The sequence below is a fragment of the Pongo pygmaeus genome, chromosome 18, assembly GCF_028885625.2.
Source record: "Pongo pygmaeus isolate AG05252 chromosome 18, NHGRI_mPonPyg2-v2.0_pri, whole genome shotgun sequence".
NCBI lineage: Eukaryota > Metazoa > Chordata > Mammalia > Primates > Hominidae > Pongo > Pongo pygmaeus.
In genome coordinates, this window is record NC_072391.2 from 13,523,583 (window position 1) to 13,545,289 (window position 21,707).

At 53.8% G+C, this 21,707-nt stretch overlaps 1 protein-coding gene across 1 annotated transcript in view; it reads left to right on the forward strand.

Annotated features, from left to right (window-relative positions):
* LOC129016230 (uncharacterized) overlaps positions 1-21,707 on the forward strand; it is a 151,490-nt gene that overhangs the window by 105,645 nt on the left and 24,138 nt on the right. The window contains exons 43-52 of the mRNA XM_054455393.2: positions 2,753-2,960; positions 6,338-6,504; positions 7,889-8,001; positions 9,494-9,575; positions 13,483-13,620; positions 15,945-16,107; positions 18,698-18,819; positions 19,439-19,579; positions 21,021-21,134; positions 21,236-21,364. Of these exons, the coding sequence (XP_054311368.2) occupies positions 2,753-2,960; positions 6,338-6,504; positions 7,889-8,001; positions 9,494-9,575; positions 13,483-13,620; positions 15,945-16,107; positions 18,698-18,819; positions 19,439-19,579; positions 21,021-21,134; positions 21,236-21,364 (1,377 nt within the window). The remainder of the gene's footprint in view (positions 1-2,752; positions 2,961-6,337; positions 6,505-7,888; positions 8,002-9,493; positions 9,576-13,482; positions 13,621-15,944; positions 16,108-18,697; positions 18,820-19,438; positions 19,580-21,020; positions 21,135-21,235; positions 21,365-21,707) is intronic.

The window sequence follows — 21,707 nt, forward strand, 5'->3', positions numbered from 1 at the left end:
CTTGCAAGTTCCAGAACTTTTCAACACCCCAGTGGAAACCCCATACCCATCAGCTGTCCCTCCAATCCCCTCCTCCCTGGTCCCCAACAACCACGAATCTGCCTTCCGTCCCTATGCGTTTGTCTGTTCTGGAAATTTCACACAAACAGAATTATACAAGATGTCGTATATCCCAACACATTGGGAGGCCAAGGTGGGCAGATCACTTGAGGTCAGGAGTTTGAGACCAGCCTGGCCAACATGGTGAAACCCTGTCTCTACTAAAAATACAAAAAATTAGCTGGGCATGGTGGCGCATGCCTGTAATCCCAGCTACTTGGGAGGCGGAGGCAGGAGAATCGTTTGAACCCAGGAGGCGAAGGTTGCAGTGAGCCAAGATTGTGCCATTGCACTCCGGCCTGGGTGGCAGAGCAAGACTCAGTCTCAAAAAAAAAAAAAAACACAAAAAATACCAGCGTGAATGACCACATAAAACTTATCAGCTAAAGGGCCACCAGTTTGCAACCCCTGGTCTAGGGTTGACTGGACCCTGGGAATGCCTACTCCTGGGGGGAAAGTCCAGGGAGCCAGCTGTGTGGTGACGAGGGCTCAGGCCTCAGTTTCCCCAGCTCTGCCCACTGCGGCTGGGGTCAGGGAAGCGCTCCGTGGATAGTGACAGAGAGCTCAGCCCTAGCCTCTCTGCTGTCACACTGAGTGTCTGGATCTGCCCTGAGCCTGAGTGCCTGGGGCCCGTCTGATCTTGGCGCCATCAAGGTCAGCAGTGACACCAGGAGAGGCCTAGCAGGCAGGCATGGGTGTGGCCCAGTGTGGATGGGGACAGTTTGGCAGAGCTGGCCAGCAGTATAGAGCCCCCTGAAACTCAGGACAAGTCCAGCCTTGGGTCCTGTGCTGTCATCCCAGAGGGTGGGTGGCATATGATCAGAGCCTAGCAGACCTGGACCTCCTGTGGGGTCCCACGGCAGAGGCGGCCGTCTTCTGCCTAGAGTGGGGCTTCCCGCACACCCAGTACACAGGCATAATCGGGGAGGGCGTTAAAATGCAGGTTTGATTCAGCAGGTCTGGGGTGGGGCCTGAGACGTTGCATTTCTCAGCCCGGGTGATGCAGTCACGGCTGGGCTGCTGCTCATTCTTTGGGTTGTAGGGGACCAGGGTGTCCTCTCCCCCTCTCTCATTCCTGCTCCTTTATGCCTGGGTAGCTCCTTCAATAATGGTGGTAGAGGTGGTGGAGATTTCACTGAAAGTTTTTTTTGTTTTGTTTTGTTTTTTTTTGTTTTGTTTTGTTTTGTTTTGTTTTTTGAGACGGAGTTTCACCCTTTCGCCCAGGCTGGAGTACAGTAGCCTGATCTCAGCTCACTGCAACCTCCGCCCCCCGGGTTCAAGAGATTCCCCCGCCTCAGCCTCCTGAGTAACTGGGATTATAGACACCCACTACCATGCCTGGCTAATTTTTGTATGTTTAGTAGAGATGGGGTTTTGCCACGTTGGCCAGGATGGTCTCAAACTCCTGACCTCAAGTGATCTGTCTGCCTTTGCCTCCCAAAGTGCCGGGATTACAGGCATGAGCCACTGTGCCTGGCCTCACTGGAGGTTTTACTGAGACAGTTGTGGGGTGGCGTGGGAGGGAATTACATCTCACAGCAGCCTCACTGGAGGTTTTACTGAGACAGTTGTGGGGTGGCGTGGGAGGGAATTACATCTCACAGCAGCCTCACTGGAGGTTTTACTGAGACAGTTGTGGGGTGGTGTGGGAGGGAATTACATCTCACAGCAGAGTTTGAGAAACTTTTCCCATCAAGGGCCAGATAGTAAATGTCTTAGGCTCTGTGGCCCTGCAGTCTCTGCCACAACGCCTCCATCCTGCTGCTATTGTGTTGTGAAAGCAGCCACGGGAATGGGACGTGAACATGTTACCGGAACGGGATCTCGATCCAGACCCCAAGGGAGGGTTCTTGGATCTTGTGCAAGAAAGAATTCAGGGCTGCTGGTTGCCCATTTTTATGGCTATTTCTTGATGATATGGTAAACAAGGGGTGACTTATTCACGCCTCCCCTTTTTAGACAATATAGGGTGACTTCCAGACGTTGCCATGACATCTGTAAACTGTCATGGTGCTGGTGGGAGTGTAGCAGTGAGGACGACCAGAGGTCACTCTTGTCACCGTCTTGGTTTGGTGGGATTTAGCTGGCTTCTTTACTGCAACCTGTTTTATCAGCAAGGTCTTTATGACCTGTATCCTGTGCTGACCTCCTATGTCATCTTGTGTCTTAGGATGCCTAACCTCCTGGGAATGCAGCCCAGTAGGTCTCAGCCTCATTTTACCCAGCCCCTATTCAAGATGGAGTTGCTCTGGTTCAAATGCCTCTGACAAACAGGCAGGGCTGTGTTCCAATAACTTTATTGACAACAACAGATGTATGCTGTGGTTTGCAACCTGTTTCGCACCAGCCAGGACATCTTGGTCTTCCCAAAGTCTTTCTCCAGCCGTCCTCCCCGGGCTCACTATCCCCTGCCTGTCCCGCTTCCTGATTGCTTTCTCCGTGTTTTCTCTGTGGTCTCCTGGGTGCATGTGTAATTAGCTGCAGTAACCACGTTGGTTATCAAACCTGCTCCTTCAAGAGGGTTTGAGTTCCTCCCACCGCAGCGACGTGGGTGGCACTGATAACCCCAGGGTTTGTGGGAGCCAGTGCCAGCTTGACCCGGGCTGGCTCTCTCTGCACAGGGCGGTCCGGTATCTCCTTGGTGTCATTCCAGGTCTCTGTGGACATTCACAATGGCAGCTCCGGCTTCGAGCATTCTGGACGCATCCTGATGGGGCCCACATTCCTCAACTACTCTGTGAGCTGCTGTTACCATGATGGGCACCTGGGGCTCTCCGGCTGGAGCTGGCACAACAGTGAGGCTTTGTTGTGGGCGGGGTTCCCAGGCGAGGCCTGCCTCAGCGCTGAGCTGCAGATACACGGTAAGGCACTCAGCGCACAGCCCCGGGACTGGCGAGCTGGCTTCCTCCATGCCTGGGCCAGCCCAGCAGCCCCAGGCCTGGACCCAGGTGGCATACCCATCAAGCCCAGTGTGGCTCTGGGCTCCAGGACAACCAGGACAGCCTTGCCTGTCAATGACCTAACTCCCGAGGCAGGTGGATTAGTTTTCTAGGACTTCCACAACAAAGTCCCACACACTGGATGGCTTAAAACATAGAAATCTTAGCTAGGTGTGGTGGCGCACGTGTATGGTCCTAGCTACTCGGGAGGCTGAGGCAGGGGATCGCTTGAGACAGAAGGTTGAGGCTGCAATGAGCTATGATTGCAACACTGCCCTCCAGCCTGGGTGACAGAATGAAACCCTGTCTCAAAATAAAAACAAAAACAATCAACAGTGGATTGAGGGCCTGTCTGACTTGAATATGACCTTATTTTTACTTAATTACATCTGTAAAGACCTTATTTTTAAATAAAGTCATATTCACAGGACAGAGGGTGAGGGGGTTGGGACTTCAATATCTCTTTTGGGGGACACGGTTCAACCCATTATGGTGGGAAGATAAAAGCAACAAGAGGAGCCAGCACTGGCTGAGCACTTATTGCATACATGCCAGGCAAGCTGTGTACACACGAGAGCTCAATACAGTACAGCCGTCCCGATCACACAGGGGGAAAGTCAAAGCTCTTAGAGGGGCCTATGAGCCATCAGAATCCACACCCTTCCCCCATCTGACCTCGTCTCCCAGCCCCCAGCCCTACTCGTTCCACTCCTTGCTATTCTTCAACACGCCAGGCTTGCTGCGGCCCCAGGACCTTGGCACGGGCTGATCCTGCTGCCTGGAATGTGTCTCTCCCACACGCCTGCCTGGCTCCCTCACCTCCCTTAGGTATTTTTCCATTGGCATCTCAGGGAGGCCTCTCTTTTCCACCTCCCCATCTCCTCCCATCCCCTCCCATCTCTCTCCCCAGCTCTGTCATTTGAACACACTGTGTAGCATACAAATACCTTTGTTTCTCATTCTTTCTATGCTAGAATCACCAGAATGTGTGCTCCGTGAGGGCAGGGAGGATTTTTGTCTGCTTCGCCGTAGGGTACATAGTAGGTATTGAATGGGTGCGTAAACGAGCCTATGAGGTAGGGTTAGGAACACCATTCCCATTCTGCAGATGAGGAATGGAGGCTCAGAGAGGTTGAGTCACCTGGTCCAGGCCACACAGCTGGTAATGACGGAGTGAGGATTGAACCCAGAGCCATCCTCTGACCCCCATATAGATTATGGAGACTTGGCTTTTGGCCATTCAGGACCCCGGGAACTCCCCAGTCCCCTAGGGGAGTCCTTCTGTTGGCCTCAAATTTTTTTATTTTGGGGGCCGGGTGCAATGGCTCATGCCTGTAATCCTAGCACTTTGGGAGGCCTAGGCGGGTGGATCATTTGAGGTCAGGAGTTTGAGACTAGCCTGGCCAACATGGTGAAAGCCTGTCTCTACAAAAAAAATTAGCTGAGCATGGTGGTGCATGCCTGTAGTCCCAGCTATTCAGGAGCCTGAGGCACAAGAATCACTTGAACCCGGGAGGCGGAGGTTGCAGTGAGCCGAGATCACACCACTGCACTCCAGCCTGGGTGACAGAGTGAAACTCTGTCTCAAAAAAATAAACAACACTTTGGGAGGCCAAGGCAGGCGGATCAGGAGGTCAGGAGATCGAGACCATCCTGGCTAACATGGTGAAACCCCGTCTCTACTAAAAATACAAAAAATTAGCCGGGCGTGGTGGCACACGCCTGTAGTCCCAGCTACTCAGGAGGCTGAGGCAGGAGAATGACGTGAACCTGGAAGGCGGAGCTTGCAGTGAGTGGAGATCGCGCCACTGCATTCCAGCGTGGGTGACAGAGTGAGACTCCGTCACAAAAAAAAAAAAAAAAAAAACACTTTATTTTTGGCCCTCAGCCTCCTGAGGGGTGAACAGAGGACAGGATCACATGGGGAAATTGTCCCCAGTCTGAGTTGACCTCAGGGTTTGTTAGGGACATGACAGCCGAGTGAGGGGAGGCCATTCTGGATGACCACCTCCACGCCGCTCTAGTTCTGGACCCAGGATGCCTGATATGGCTGCCCCCAGCCAAGAGTGACCTCTCCCTTCTCCCACTGCTGTCCACAGTCTGCTGTCCCCACCTCCCAGGGACGCTCTCTGCCTGTCATTAACATTCTTGGTGTGTCTGACAGCCGGGTGCTCCCAGGTGTGGGGATTGTGTCCCCTGTCTCCTCGTGCCCTGCACATAGTAGGTACATGTGGTTGAATGTTGAACGAGGAAGGAAGGAAGCATTTCCTGAGGCCTCCTGCATGTCCCACAAGTGGTCCTCTCCCGTGTGTTACCCCATTCACTCTGGACGCTGTCCCTTGAGGCGGGCGGGCTGTGCCCACCTCATAGATAAGGAAGTCGAGGCTCAGAGCTGCAGAGCTCGTCCACCCTGCTGGCCAGATGGGAGGTGCTGGAGCCTGGCTGAGTGTCACCTGGGCCTGAGCCATGAGCTGCACCCCACGGGAACCTGGCATCTGACATAGAGTCGGCGCCATCTGTTTGCTCTAGGGCTCCCGGACCCGATGAGTTTCTCTGTATAGCAAAGGGAGTTTAAGTCAAAGAAGAAACTCCTAACTGCGAGCCAAAATCTCCTGTTCTGCAGCGGGTGATGGGAAGGACGGGACCCTCCAGCCAGGGCCAGGTGGCTGCAGGTAGATGTCAGTGGCCACAGTGGCCATTTGTGGAGAGCAGACCTCATGCTGATTCCTCGGCAGGCTACCCCTCCATAATCCTCAGGAATCCCTGCAGAGAAGCCTTTCATCCCGCAGTCATTCAGAAAGCACTCACTGCACCCCCGCTGTGTGTCAGGAGCTGTCCTAAGGGAAATCCCGCCCCCAGGCACTGACCTTCTGGTGGGGTGAGAGTTTCAGGAGCAGGAACCTAGTAAGTAAGTGAGCGAGATCATTTCAGGTTGTGCTGGAAACCACACTCCAGGGAGATGGGATGGAGGATGTCTGGCAGCAAAGGACTGGGAGGGACTTCAGATGGGCAGTCAAGGGAGGCTTCTTGGAGGAGGTGTCATTTCAGCAACTTCAACTTCAATGACAGAAGGAGCCACCCAGGCCTAGATCCTTAGGGACAAATTATGACAGATGATGTCAAGGAGGCTCAAAGGGGTTGACCCCACCCAGCACCCACGCTGTGGCAGCCTTGCCCTTTCCTGCTGGTGCTGTGTTTGAGGGCCACAGGGCATGTCCTCTCCTGTAGTCTGGTGTGTTCCTGGGCTGGGAAGGGAGGTGGACCTGTCTTCAGTAGCCCATGCCATTCTCTGTCTCTAGAGACCCAGACCCAGGCCAGGCTGGCCCTCCATGGTGGGGACAGTGGAGTCAGCGTGGACCTGGCAGCCCTGGTGGCTCGGCCACGGCGTGGCCCACTGCAGCTGGTGGCCAATGCCAGCCACGCGGTGCCTGCTCTCCAGAGGCTGGGCCTGCCCTTCACCAGCCAGGTAAGGAGTGGATGGGGCAGGACCTCCCTCCAAATTCTGTCCCCTCTGTCCAATTCCTGGTGTGCAGAGGACCCGCTGTGTGCAGGGTGGGTGGGGACGACCAGGCCTTGGGTCTCCCCAGTACTTGACAATTTACAAAGACTTCATTCATAATCGCTATAACCAGGTCTGCTGAGCAGTCTTTGCATTTCCAATCACACGGCTGGTGTGGAGGGGTGCCCTGGAGCCTTGTCTGGCTCCTGCCCTGCATCCTTCTGCCCTGCGGTCTTGGGTCAGAATTAAAGCTCCTGCTTGTCAAGCACCTGTACCATGCACAGCCCCCTTCAGAGGGTTTATGGGAGTTCATTAGTCTCATCCTCCTCACACCCCAGAGAGAGGCAGGATGGCACCATCCTTACCAAGGCCCTCTCCAGTGTTCAGATCCCAGCTCTGCTGCTTGCCAGCTGTGTGGCCTTGGGCAAATTCCTTCACCTGTCTGTGGCCTCATCTCTTCATCTGCAAAACGGGGATGATATTACCTATAATATGCAGGTTGTGAGGATCGAGTGAGTTCATTCCATTAATGCCTGAGTAGATGCTTAAGCACCTGCTGTGATGAAGGCGAAGATGAAGATGCTGATGGTGTGACAATGATTATTATCATCGTCCATCATCATCATCTCTGGGTCACACGTGAGAGTGTGGGTGACTCGCCCAAGGTCACCTAGCAAGTTAGCAGCAAAATAGGGACTCAGACTTGGCACCCAGGCCCTTCCTCACGGTGTCCTCCTGCCTCGGTGAAGAGGAACCCACATGGGGTCATGCCCTGATCACTGTCACTTGGCATGAACTCGTCCTGCTTGGCTGGGCCCTCTTTCTCCAAGAGCCACAGAGCATATTCCAGAGCCAGGCGCCAGTGCTTCTTTCACACCCTCCTGTTTCAGGTTACCCAGCAACCCCTGCCCTAGTCCACTCTGCTGTGGGAGGAGGGAGCAGCTCCCCGGGGGTCAGGGGGCCAGGATGTCACCGCTCCTGCAAAGGATCTCAGCCCTGTACCCCACAACTGAGTAGACTGGATACCCCGTGCCCTTGACTTCATCTAAACCCTTTGCTGGCCTCGAGGTCAAGTGACAGGGAGCCCTCCCGGGAGCACAGTCTTTGCTGACATCTGGGCTGCAGCTGTCCTTTGGGGTCCCTCGGTGGGTACTGCCAACCTGAGCTGCAATAGGGGCTGACCCCGGCCCTGCATCCTCAGCACCTGGGAGAGTGTTGGATGAGCCAGGCCATGCTGGGCTTGGGGACAGGGATGTGCTGGGCTGTAGAGCTTGGCTGGGGTCCCCACCTGGCCTGTGAGGCTCCTCAGGCTGTCTACACCCGCACGTCTCACAGCCTGCTTCCTCCTCAGCTCATGTTCCAAGGACTCTGGGAGGCAGAAGAGATGAGCTCCTCACTGCAGCTGACCTGTGATTCTCAGGCCACCTTGGTCTTTGACGTCCGTAGCCAGAACCAGGCAGTCAGGTGAGGGGGGCCCCCAGGAGGAGAAGAGTCAGGGGGAGGAACCATTGACTGGGCACCTACTGCGCACCATCGCTGGACACAGCACCTCTCAATCCTCTGCTCAGCACTGCTGCATAAATACGGGCGGGGAGGCTCAGAGAGGCCACGCGACTTTTCCAAGGTCACACAGCTATAAAAATCCCTCAGCCTCTCCAGGCAGGGCACTGATGAGTTCTCAGTCTCAGAAACTAAGTGCATCCCAGGCCCCAAACACTTATTAATAACTATTACTGCCCTTAGGCCTGGGGGCCTGATGAGGTGCTTGGTGCTCTTACGTGTGTACTAAGTCAGGGGCCACCAGCCAGGCTCTAGCGCTCAGGTCTCAGCAGTGAGGGAGGGGGTGAGTAAGCCACTTGTTGAAGGGGTAGACCAGTGGTTGTCACCTAGGGGCGAGTTTCCCCCCAGGGACTTTCAGCAAAGTCTGGGGAATTTCTGGTTGCTACACTGGGGAGGGGGACACTGAGATCAGTGTATAGAGGCCACGGATGCTGCTAAACATCTTACAGTGCCCAGGACACACCCACGACTGTGAAGTCCATGAGCCACGATGTCAAGGCTGAGACATGGAGGTGGAGAGGAACCTGACAGGAGGGTGTGGCACCCTGGAGTTAGCAACAGGGGAGACAGGCCTGGCACAGCGGCTCCCACCTGTAATCCCAGTGCTTTGGGAGGTCGAGGTGGGTGGATTGCTTAAGCCCAGAAGCTTGAGGCCAACCTGGGCAACATAGTGAGATCCCCATTGCTACAAAAAATCTTAAAAATGAGCCTGGTATGGTGACGCACGCTTGTAGTCCCAACTGCTTAGGAGTTCTGAGGCAGGAGGATCACTTGGGTCTGGGAGATCGAGGCTGCAGTGAGCAGAGATGGCACCACTGCACTCCAGCCTGGGTGACGGAGAAAGACCCTGTCTCTAGTGAAGAAGGAAAAAAAAAGAGAAAAACGTGGAGACTCTAACCACCCTGGCCTGGAGGAGTGAGGGGAGGGGTGCTATGTGAGGAGGATCCCTGGGAGGGAGTCAGGGGGTTAAAATTCTGCTGTCCAGGCCCTGCTGCGGCTCCCATGGGACCAACCCAAGAAAACTCATTGATGGACTCATGGAAGGCTTGAAGCCCAGAGGCATGTTTAACCCTTGATACCAATGGGGAAACTGAGGCTCAGGGGAAACTGAGGCTCAGAGAGGGGCAACCAAGAAGCTTGCCCCTGGTGCCAGAGCTAGGCAGAGGCCAAGCCTGACTCAAATCCAGGTAACTTGGCTCCAGAGTACAGCCCTAACCAGGGCACCGTATGGCCCTTGGGCCTCAGGGTGTGTGAATAGGCCTGCGGTGGGCCACTGATGTGATCCTGGCTCTCTGACTCTCTCTCGGGGAAGTCACCTTGGTCTCGACCTGGCCCTGGGGGCACTGGACAAGGTGCTGTCTCGCCAGCTTCAGGCCTTCTCTTTCCTTCCTTGTAGCAAAGAGCTGCTGTTCTCAGGCCGGCATCGCCTCCCCTCCCTCCTGGGTCTCTGCCCCAGCTCAGCCTCGGCCTCAGCTAAGGTAACTGTGCCCCAGCTGCCTGGCTCCTAACTGGTTCCAGATGCCCAGCCCGAGGCAGGAGGGGGCCAGGCCCCTCTGGGGAGTGTTAACGCATGCACATCTGTTCCCCAGCCTGCAGCAGGCTCCAGTGGGCAACCCTCGGAAACCCCTGGCTCCTGCTTTCCCACACATACCCACGTTTACATTCCTGGGCCAGCCCCCGTGGCCCCCATTCAGGCCCACAAGCCCTTCAGGAGATGGGGGAGGCCTCCTCACCCAGTGCCTGGCGTCTGACATTGCCTCACCAGCCTGGCACACTTGTAGAAGTTGGAGCAGATGACACAGCCCTTTGGAGCTGAGCCAGCGTCACCCCCATCTCTGCCCTGCAATGCAGGACTTGGGGGTCGTAGGAGTGGACAGAGGGCCCAGTAGTCTTAGGCCAGGTTCCTCTGTCCCTCTGAGCTGTTATTGTCTGTGCCCAAATCCGGAGCTCCTGGAGGGCATGCCTAGTGCCTGGCACAGGGCCCAGCACACAGTAGTTGTTCAGTAAAAAAATAGGGCATGAATAGGTGAGTGCATGCATGAATGGTCACATGTGCAACTGGTCACTTCATTTTCCTACCAGCCACCATGTTTTGGTAGGCATTCTCCCAGCCCTGGCCCAGGCCACCTTTGTCTACAGAGCGTGCGCTATGTGCTGGGTCCCCTACCGCATTTACACATGATTTTGGAGTTCCTCAAACTTCGCTACAACTGCACAGTCATTCAGGGAACTTCTTTATTTATCTGTTTATTTTATTTATTTATTTTTTGAGACAGAGTCTCTCTCTGTCGCCCAGGCTGGAGTGCAGTGGCACAATTTCAGCTCACTGCAACCTCCGCCTCCCCGGTTCAAGCGATTCTCCCGCCCCAGCCTCCTGAGTAGCTGGAATTACAGGCGTGCACCACCACGCCTGGCTAATTTTTGTATTTTTGGTAGAGACGGGGTTTCACCGTGATATCCAGGCTGGTCGCAAACTCCTGACCTCAAATGATCCACCCACCTCGGCCTCCCAAAGTGTTGAGATTACAGGCGTGAGCCACCGCGCCCAGCCTTATTTTTTATTTTTAATTTTTAAAATTTCTTTTTGAGACAGGGTCTTGCTCTGTCACCCAGGCTGGAGTGTGGTGATGTGATCATAGCTCACTGCAGCCTCAAACTCCTGGGTGCAAGTGATCCTCCTGCCTCAGCCTCTGGGGTAGCTGGGACTACAGGTGGTACCACCACACCTGGCTCCATTCCGGGAGCTTCTTAGTTTTTTCCCAAGTTTTATTTTGAGTCATTTCAAACTATATAAAAGCTACTGTAGGACAGTGAACATTGACCATTTGTTAATATCTTTCCATCTTTCTTATCTATGTTACATAAATTTGTATCATCAGACACACATTTTTTCTGTATCATTAAGAATTAATATAGAGATGTTTCTGAAGACATCAGCTTTTTACTCTGAAATACTTCAACTATTTCCTGTAACACAGGAAATACTGTGTGATTTAACACAGTAATTACAACATTCAGGAAACTGAATGTTGAAGTAATACCTTCATTTAATGTACAGCCCATATACAATTTCCCAGCTTTCCCACTAATGTTCTTTCAAAAAACTGTTTTGTTTTGTTTTAAATCCGGGATGCAGGCCAAGATCACACAGCATGCGTAGTTGCCATGTCTTTTTAATTTTCTTAATCTAGAACAGAGGTCTACAAACTTTTATTGTAAAGTAAAATGTTATGGGGGTTGCAAGCCTTATGGTCCCTGTTACAACTCATCAGAATTGTCACTGTAACACAAAAGCAGCTATAGACGATATGTAAGTGAATAGACATGGCTGTTACAATAAAACTTTTTATAAAATCAGGTTGTGGGCCAAATTTGACCCAAAAGCCAATTCCTGATCTAGAATATTCTCCTTCTACACCCTACCTTTCCTTACCCAATGTTTTATTTATTTATTTATTTATTTATTTATTTTTGCTTTTTTTGAGATGAAATTTCACTCTGTCACCCAGGCTGGAGTGCAGTGGTGCGATCTTGACTCACTGCAACCTCCGCCCCCTGGGTTTATGCAATTCTCCTGCCTCAGCCTCCTGAGTAGCTGGGATTACAGGCATGCAGTACCATGCCTGGCTAATTTTTGTATTTTTAGTGGAGATGGGGTTTCGCCATATTGGCCAGGCTGGTCTCGAACTCCTGACCTCAAATGATCCACCCACCTCAGCCTCCCAAAGTGCTGGGATTACAGGCATGAGTCACTGCATCTGGCCCCCCAACATTTTATTATACAATTTTTTAGACACTAAAAAATTGAAGTAGTTTTACAATGAATACCCACATTTATTTTATTTCACATAATCACATAGCTCTCTATCCATCCATCTTATTTTTGGATATATTTCAAAGTAAGTTGCAGATATAATTCCTCCTAAACATTTTATTATCATTAACCACCTTAAAGAAAAGTCCCAACTGGATGCAGTGGTTCACACTTATAATCCCAACACTTTGGGAGGCCGAGGAAGGAGAACTGTTAGAGTTCAGGAGTTCAAGACAGCCTGCAACCTAGGGAGACCCCATCTCTACAAAAAATTTAAAAATTAGCCAGGCACGGTGGTGTGTACTTGTATCTCAGCTACCAGGGAGGCTGAGGTATGGAAGAATTGCTTGAGCCCAGGAGGTTGAGGCTGCAGTGAGCTGTGGTCACACCTCTGCACACTCTAGCCTGGATGACAGAGCAGACAGATCCTGTCCCTGTCTTTAAAAAAAAGAAAAAAAAATTCCTGCCCTGACAATTTTGAAGTGTCCAGGAAGTTATTTTGCAAAACATCCTCCTAATGTGGATTTGTCTGATTGTTTGTTGAAGATAAAATTCAGGTTGAATATTTTTGACAAGGGGTATCACTAACGTAATGACGCATCTAGTGAGCTCCTTAAAAATACCAGCTCTTGGCTGGGTATGGTGGCTCACACCCGTAATCCAGCACTTTGGGAGGCCAAGGTGGGCAGGTCACCTGAGGTCAGGAGCTTGAGACTGGCCTGGCCAACATGGTGGCCATCTCTACTAAAAATACAAAAATTAGCTGGGCATGGTGGCACATGCCTGTAATCTTAGCTACTCAGGAGGCTGAGGCAGAAAAATCATTTGAACCCGGGAGGCAGAAGTTGCAGTGAGCCGAGATCGTGCCACTGCACTTCAGCCTGGGCAACAGAGCAAGACTCCTTCTCAAAAAACAAACAAACAAACAAACAAAAAAAAAACGGCCCTTGAACATCTTCCCAGAGACTCCATTTTTGTAGGTTTTAAGTGGGAGCCCAGAATCTATATTTTTGGTAAGTTCCCCCTCCAGTGATTCTGCTTTTCAGCCAACCTGGAAGTTAGCACATTATTTCATACAATTTTCACAACAACTCATAATAAAATAGGTGTCCTTATCCCTGTTTTTGGATTAGAAGGCTTGGATGGTTAAGGAACTAGCTGGAGATCACTCACCTCTCAGTGGTAGGTCCACACTTGGAATTCTGTTGTGTTTGATGCTGAGACGCCCCCCAGCATAGTTCTTTCTGCTAGACTGCCCCCTGCTGTCTGCAACAGTACTACAACTAGAATTCTTGGCTGCTGGTGCCAGGCTGGTAGATATTTTCAAGTTAATGTTATAGCAGGGAGGGCATGAGGAGGTAGTTGCCATGGCCACACTTGATGGCCTAACCTGAGGCTCCAAACGCTCGCATCATCAAAGTTCATCCAGCCCAGGGAGGTGTGGGTCTCTTGGGCCTGGGACTTTGGGAGGCAGAGTCCTCGGCCTAGGGCCAGCATCTCCTGGAATGTTCCATCAGAGCCCTGATGATGAGCTTTATCATGTGTGTTTTTTTTTTTTTTCTCTGACTCAGCTACACTACCCCAAGGGTGAGGTTCAGAGCATGTTCACCTTGGGCGTGGAGGAGCGTCATTTTCACATCAGCACCCAGCAGGTAGCTGCTAAGGCTGGTCTCACCAACTTCATCAAACTGGAACAGACCTTTCTGCAGGTGTGTGGAGGTCAGCCCAGGGCCGGAGCATGCTGGGGTGGGGGGCCTCTGGGACAGCCCTTTGAGAAAAGAAAAATTGTCCTAGTGTCCTGGTTCCTGGGAGGAAGGACAGACAAGGCTGTGAAATGGACAAAATGTGCTGGATTTATTGAGCTGGATTTATTGCATGGTTTATGGAGCATCTACTAGGTGCCAGGCACTATTTCAGAAGCTGGGGTGTGACCTAAAACAGAACTGATCAATCCTTCCTCTCATCAAGTGTCCACTCTAGCGGGGGAGATTGACTCCCCAAAATCACACAAATGAAATATGCCATATGGTGCTATGATATGGAGAAAACATACTGAAGTGACTGAGAGTGACCAGGGAGCTTATTTAGATTAGGTGGCCAGGAAAGGCCCCACTGAAGAGATGACACATGAGCTAGTGGTGGATGATAAGCACCAGCCGTTTGAAAATCCGGGGGAAGGCCAGGCATGGTGGCTCGCGCCTGTAATCCCAGCACTTTGGGAGGCCGAGGCGGGTGGATGACCTGAGGTCAGGAGTTCGAGACCAGCATGGCCAACATGGGGAAACTCCATCTCTACTAAAAATACAGAGTTAGCCAGGCGTGGTGGCACATGCCTATAATCCCAGCTACTTTGGAGGCTGAGGCAGGAGAATTGCTTGAACCCAGGATGTGGAGGTTGCAGTGAGCCGAGATTGCACTGTGGCACTCCGGCCTGGGCAACAAGAGTGAAACTCCATCTCAAAAAGAAGAAAAGAAAAAAGAAATCTCTGGGGGAGGGGCATTCGAGGCAGGTAAAGAGACTGTGGTATATATACACCGTGGAATACTACATAGTCATAAAAAAGAATGAAATTCTGTCCTTTGCAGCAGTAGGGATGCAATTATCCTAAGTGAACTAGCTCAGAAACGGAAAACCCAACATGGCATGTTCTCACTTGTAAGCGGGAGCTAAACATTGAATACACATGGACATAAAGATGGAAACAGTAAACACTAAGGGATCCAAAAGGGAGGAGGGTGAGAGGGAGCCGAGGGTTGAAAAATTACCTGCTGGGTATGATGTTCAATATTTGGGTGACAGGGACGCTAGAAGCCCAGTCCCCACCATTACACAATATACCTAGGTAACAAACATGCACACTGACCCCCTGAATCTAAAATACATTTTTTAAAAAGAGTATTCCAGGCAAAGGGAACAAGACATGCAAAGGGCCTGGGGCAGGGATGGGTTTGCGTGTTTTAGGAATGGCCAAGGAGCCACTGGGCTGGAGCTGGGTGGGTGGGGTATGGTAGGAGGTGGTCTGATCACACAGGGTGTGTCAGGCCATAGGGAGGTGTTTGTATTGTGTTCTGTCTGCTACTAGAAGCCTTTGAGGCTGTGATCAAATAAATGATGATTTCAGATCCCTCTGGCTGCTGTGTGGGGAGGGACCTACAGGTGGCAGAAGTGAGCAGTGAGGAAGCCCCATAATGGACAGGGGCAGGGCAATAATACTGTGTGGACGAAGCTGGGGGCAGTAGTGCTAGGTTTTAGAGATGTTTAAGAGCAAACTTCCTACCCCACCCCAGCAGTCCCCCTGCAGTGCCCTCAAGTCACCCCCGGCCTGTGGTACCCACCAGCAGGGATGGCGTCCCTCTCCAAACCTTTGCACAGGCTCTTCCATCTGCCTAGAGTGCTCCTCCCCACCTCCTCCCCAAGCTTGCTTCTCTGCATTCCTTTCTCCCTTGAATGTCTCTTGTGACCATCCTTGTCACCTTATCCCATCATTTTTTTGTCCTGTGACTATCTCCCTGGGAGCCCCTTAAGGGCCAGGACCAGGTCTTGGCTAGGTTTGTAGCCAGGCACTCAGCACTGGCTTGGGAGATGATACCTGCTCGCTACATGATTGAGAAACCGCAATACCAACTGCGTGGCTCCTACAAGCTCCTCTCCACCGTGTAGCCCTGGGCTGAGTGCACCACTTGTATCATCTTGTAAAGGCTGACACTTTCTGGCCTCTATTTTCTAGGAAACTGAGGCTCAGAGAGGTTGAAAAACGCCCAGAGCCACACAGCTTGGCCATGGAATTTGAGAAGTGGCTGTTCTGTGCTGTCTCCTGTTGGCCATACTCCCCTCACCCACTCCTCTCCTTTAAATTAGCTGCTCATCCTTAGGAAGCATTTGGGTTTTTGATCCCCTGCATATGTAACCACGCAGGAAACTGTAAATGATCCGCAAATATTCCCTTTTACCTCCTCTGCAAGCTTCTCTTCTTTCCCATCCCAGGCAGAAGCGTGGGTCGGGTTCCCCCGTGACACCATCATTCTCTTCCAGCTCAGCGCTCTTCCCGGGGAGCTGGTCCTGCAGACCACATACGAGCGAGCTCATGGGACCCGTGTCCTGCGCCAAGTGGTGCTGTGGGATGGCCAGGAGGTGGCCCTCACCGGGAGCCTCTCTGGGCCTTTCCCCAAGCCCGCCAGGAACCTCAGCCTGCAGGGTGAGTGTGTGAGGGGCTGCAGGCAGGGATGGCCCAGTCACTCAAGAAATCATCCCTGGCCAGGCGCGGTGGCTCATGCCTGTAATCCAAGCACTTTGGGAGGCTGAGGTGGGTGGATCACTTGAGGTCAGGAGTTTGAGACCAGCCTGGCCAACATGGTGATACCCCGTCTCTACTAAAAATACAAAAATTAGCCGGGCATGGTGGTGGGTGCCTGTAATCCCAGCTACTTGGGAGGCTGAGACAGAAGAATCACTTGAACCTGGGAGGCAGAGGTTGCAGAGAGCCAGGATTGAGCCACTGCACTCCAGCCTGGGTGACAGAGCGAGACTCAGTCTCAAAAAAGCCATGACTGAGCACCTGCATATCCCAGGTGTGATTCTAGGCACCAGGGGTCCATCAGGAAGCAAGATGGCCCAGGTGTCACCCCTCGGGGAGACAGGCATTGAGCAACAAGACGCACATAAGCAAAATAACATCAAACATGACCATTTCCACGAGTGGGAAAGGCTGTGAGAGCAAGCAGGGTCTTTGTGGGGTGTGGGCCTCCTTTAGGTGGGGTGGTCTGGGAAGGCGTCTTGGAGGAGGTGACTTCTGAACTGAGATCTGAAGGATGAGAAGGAGCTGACTGAGGGGCAGATCTGAGCAGAGGCACTTCAGGCGGAAGGCCCCGCGTGGAAATGAGCCTTGTGTGTGGAGCAGCAGTAGTGAGGCTAGCATGGCTGGAATGGGGAGAAGGGATGAGGTGAGGCAGGAGGGCTGGGAGACCCAGGTCGTGCAGGGTCTCAGCTCACAGAGTGGAGCTGGGGCTTATCCTGAGTGCAGCCGGGCAAGGAGAAGGGGCCAGGGCATGGAAGGGGTGGCATCCCTGGGCAGTTCTGGTGCCAGGGGAGGTGAGTGCTGATGTAGTGCCAATGACAGCAGCCATGAGCCCTGGGGTCCTCCAGAAACAGGCATCCCTGGAAGGGGCTGTAATTCGTGGCCTGTGCAGCCACAAGACTCAGTTTCTGTGTGAGGAACCCCCTGAGCACAGAGCAGAGCCCGACCCACGACCTGCCAGGTGTGGAGACAGAGTGCAGACCCCAGCCTGGAAGCACGGCTTGCCAGGTGGCCTGATGGAATCCTCCCAGCATCACGTTTGCCACATGTGTGCCCTGGAAGACAGAAGAAGTGAGCAGGTCCCCAGCAAGCCAAGGCAGTGTGCATGCATGTATGTGTGTGCTCATGTGTGCATGTGTGTGTATACATGCACGTGTGTGTTTATTCTGTGTGCTCATGTGTGTATGTGTGCGTGTGTGTATGTGTGTGTATACATGCACGTGTGTGCATGCCTCTGTGTGTGTGTTTATTCGTGCCACCCTTGGTGAGCTACACAGCCTGCAGCCCCACACAGTGGTGACAGTGTTGCAGGTGGGGTCAGCAGGTGGCAGGAACAAAGGGTTCTAGCCCTGCGTGTGGTCAGCCTCCCCAGAACCAATGACTGGGTGATGCCCTGAGAACCAGCCAGTGCCAGTGTCTCTGGGCACAGCTCCTGCAGACCCTCCGAACAGGTGGGTGCCCTTTGTGCAGAGCTCACAGGTCACCAACATGCAAAGGGGCCTCGGGCAGCCTCCTGCTGTGGGGTCTGGGAAAGCAGGGCTGCTCAGGGGCCTCAGGAGATGGGGTCAAGTGATGCTGGAGGTCAGGGCAGCTTGACTCACCTGGGGGACAAAGGAAGAAAACCCGGGGTGCGGAGGCCGTCTGTTGCGAGGACTCAGCTATGGGGTGCCACTCGTCACACCCAAGATGGAAGGAGAGCACAGGACAGCAGACGGTGGCATGGGGTGTGGGGCTTCCGAGGGGGCACGGGGCACCTGTGCATGCGAGGCCCCCCGAGAAGGATGTCGAGGCTGTGGCTGCCCCCATCAGCTCCTGATTCAGGACGGTAACAAAGTATTCCGAAACTCAGTGGCATAGAGCAAGCGTGGCGCCTTGCTCACGAGGCTGTGGGTCACCTGGGCAGCTTTTTTGGTCTTCCTCATGTTCCAGATCAGCTGTAGGGTGAGTGGGCGGCTCTGCTGGCCTTGGCTGGGCTCTCCAGCCTGCCCAGGGGCTGGCTAGTTGTCAGCTGCGCTAGGACATCCTGAGCTGAAACCAGGCTCTCCCCAACCCCAGGTGGCACCAGCCCACAGGCTAGCAGGGTTTGTTCTCATGTGGCTGGACAGGGCTTCAAGGGAGGAAGCGGGGTGAGGCCTCCTAAGGCCTGGGCTTCGAACTGGCGCTCAGTCAACTTCGCTGAATTTTATTAGCACATCACGAGGCCAGCCCAGCTTCAAGGGCTGGGGAGGCAGACGCCACCTCTTGGAGGAGCCTCAGAGTCTCATTGTAACGGGGCTCCCACAGGGACAGTGCAGGGTGTCGAGTGGTAATGGTGACAAAGTGAGTGTGTAGCTTCTGAGTTTTGTGAAAATTATCTGGCTGTGTGGCCCCCGAGTGGCCACTTGCGTGAGCTGGCAGTGGCGTCAGCTGAGTCCCCTGAACCCCGTTGGGCCTGGAGCTGCTGACCTCAGCTCACATGCCCTACCTTTTCTGTGTGTCCTCACCCACTCAGTGGAGCTCACCCACCCGCTGCTCCTCCCCCTGCCGCGACACTGCAGCCTCCGCCTGTCCTCAGAGCATTCGGGAGGCAGCCACCGGGATGGCCTGGTTGTCGGCTGGGATGGCAGGGACCAGGTAGGTGTCAGGGCCGGAAGGTGACCCTGGGGCAGAGCTGAACTCCATCCTGCAGGCTGAGTGGGGTCTTTGGGGCCCTCCCCTGCCTGAGGAGCCTTATCTGGGGCCGATGAGGCTGTACCACATCCCCAAGGGACTGTGGGAGGGCAGCAGGAGACCTGGGTCCCCACAACACCTTGACAGCCACGGCAATGACGGTGGCTAACAGGCCCCGAATGCTTATCCCGTGATAGGTTCTGTGCGTGAACCCACACATCAGCCTCCCATCTGCTCGGCGCTATTAATAGCCCCGTGTTCAGATGATGAAATTGAAGATCTTAGAGGTGCAGCGACCTGCCTGGGGCCACAGAGCTAAGGGAAGACAGTGGAGGAGGAGCGCGATCTCCAGTCCCATCTCTGTCCTGTGTTTGTTCCATCTGCTCCTCTCTAAGCCTTGATTTCCTCCTCTGTGAAATGCGCTGAGCTCTCTGAGGGCTTTGCACAGGGATGGGGTTTTTTGCTCAAAGCCACCTGCCCTTTTGCAGCCTTGACCTCGATGGAGAAAGGTGGTCTGTGAGGGTGGGAAACAAGTGCGGCCTGTCTGGGCAAGGCCACTGGCTGAGTCTGTCTCCCTCCCTAGGTGCTGGTCTCTTCGTCCCTGTGGCTGGGGAAGAGTGAGCTGGCCGCCCGCCTGGCCCTGGCTCACCCATTCAACCTCTCTTGGCGGCAAGCCGAGGCCAGTGGCCTTGCTGAGAGCAGGGGTGGCAGGCAGAGCCGGCAGGTGAGTGAGGATGTCCCAGGCTCCCTTGGCCGGGGCTGGAGGTGGGAGCCACTTGGCTGAGCCTGTGGGGCTGGGCACCTCCGGTAGGAGAAGGAGAGTGTGTTCATCAGTGACAAGGACTTCTCCAGAATCACAGCTTCCTGAAGCCTGGGGATCTCTGGGATCCTTCATTCAATCATTCCTTTATCAATACCTCATTAAGCATCTACTGTATACCACGCAGTGTTTGAGGATAGCTCACATTTTAATGTGGGAAACAGGTACAGGCGTCTCTGATTGATCATTTATAGTTGCTTGTTTAGTGGTAGCTTCAGGGAGTGACTGAGGCAGCTGGGCTCCCAGTCTGGCTGGGGGGCGTTGTGTGTCTCCTATCACCTCTCTGAGACTCAGGTTTTTCCATCTGTGAAAGGAAGGACAATAGGCCAGCTGTGTGCAGGCAAAAGACGCTCTCCAGAATTCAAGCCAAAGAATGAATTAAAAAATCAGAAGGTGTGATAAGCACCGTAAAGTAGTAAAGAGGGGCCGGGCGCAATGGCTCACGCCTGTAATCCCAGCACTGAGGGAGGCCGAGGCCGGTGGATTACTTGAGGCCAAGAATTCAAGATCGGCCTGGCCAACATGGCAAAATCCTGTCTCTACTAAAAATATAAAAATTAGCTGGGTGTGGTGGTGTGTGCCTGCAATCCCAGCTGCTTGGGAGGCTGAGGCGGGAGGATTGTTTGAGCCCGGGAGGTGAAGGTCGCAGTGAGCCAAGATCATGCCACTGCACTCCAGCCTGGGTGACAGAGTGAGACTCGGTCGCAGAAGAAAAAAAAAGATTTGAGATTGAGAGTGACTGGGCAGGTGGGTGGGGCAGCTACTGTAAGGTGGGTGGTCAGTGAGGGCCTCATGGGGGAGGCGGCCCCGGGATGGGAAGGAGCTGGGCTTGCGAGAAGCTGGAGGAGCAGCACTGTAGGCAGCAGGAAAAGCCCGTGCAAAGGCCCTGTGGTGGGAACGAGCCGGGTGCTTCAGGGAGGGCTGGAAGGGAAATAAGATGGGAACAGAGTGACTGGGAGGGATGGGTGACAGGGAGATGAGGTCAGATGGACAGGGACAGATCATGCTGGCCCTGGAGGCCCCAGTGAGGAGCACGATTGCTTTCTGTCTTTGGAAATGCTGAGTCTGGGTGTTGGGGATGAGGCATTTTTTTTTTTTTCATTTAAATGCTTTCAATCTCCAGCCCGGGAATGGCTCTGGGCTCTTCCAGAGATGGGGGCGGGCAGGGCAGTCTCTCCACCCTCCATCCTAGTTCCTCTAGGGATATCTGGGGGAGGGGCACCAGCTTCTCCATCCTCCCTAGCATCTCATTTCCCAACAGAGATGGGGTGTGCGGGCGCCGTTAGCCTCTCCTCTCTCCAACGTGTCCCCCTTTCCCCACCACTGCCCTCCCATCCCAATGCAGGTGCAGCTCACCTGGAACAGAGGACAACCTGCGGCCCTGCAGCTCACCTGGGCTGGCGGGTCCTCAGCACACAGCACCGCCTGGGACGGCTGCCTGGCCGCCTCCCCGGGGCAGGTATGTGGGGCCTGACCGCTGCACCGACTGTGGGGCTCCCCCTCGCTCCAGGCTTCTCAGCTGGCCCCCCAGGTCATGTACCCTATTCTCTTCCCTATCAGCTCCAGGAAACCTGGGGCCTGAACACCCTCCAGGCCTGCGGGAACTTCACGCAGACCCCAGCTGTGTTCGTTGAACAGCTCGACCTGTCCTGGGGCCAACACCGCATGCGGCAGAACGTGACATACGAGGTGAGGTCGGGGTAGCAGCATCTGGGCAGGGAACCCCCAGGCGGCTCCACCTGCCATAGGAGTGTCCGGCTCTGGGACCACATGGTCCTGGGTTCCAGTGCTTGCGGGATACTGGGCAACTCACTTCTCTGCTGTGAGCCTTAGTGTTCTCATCTGTGAAATGGTTCCCTTCCTAACTGGGATGTGGTGAGGGCTCTGGAAGACAAGAAAAGCAAGGGGACCGGCCCGAGATGCTGGGAACAGACGGGGAAGGAGGTGGGATGCTAGGGGCCTTCTCAGGACGGGGCGGAGGGAGATTGGGAGCTCAGGTTCCCGGAGGTATCAGGTCTGGTCTCCTCCAGCA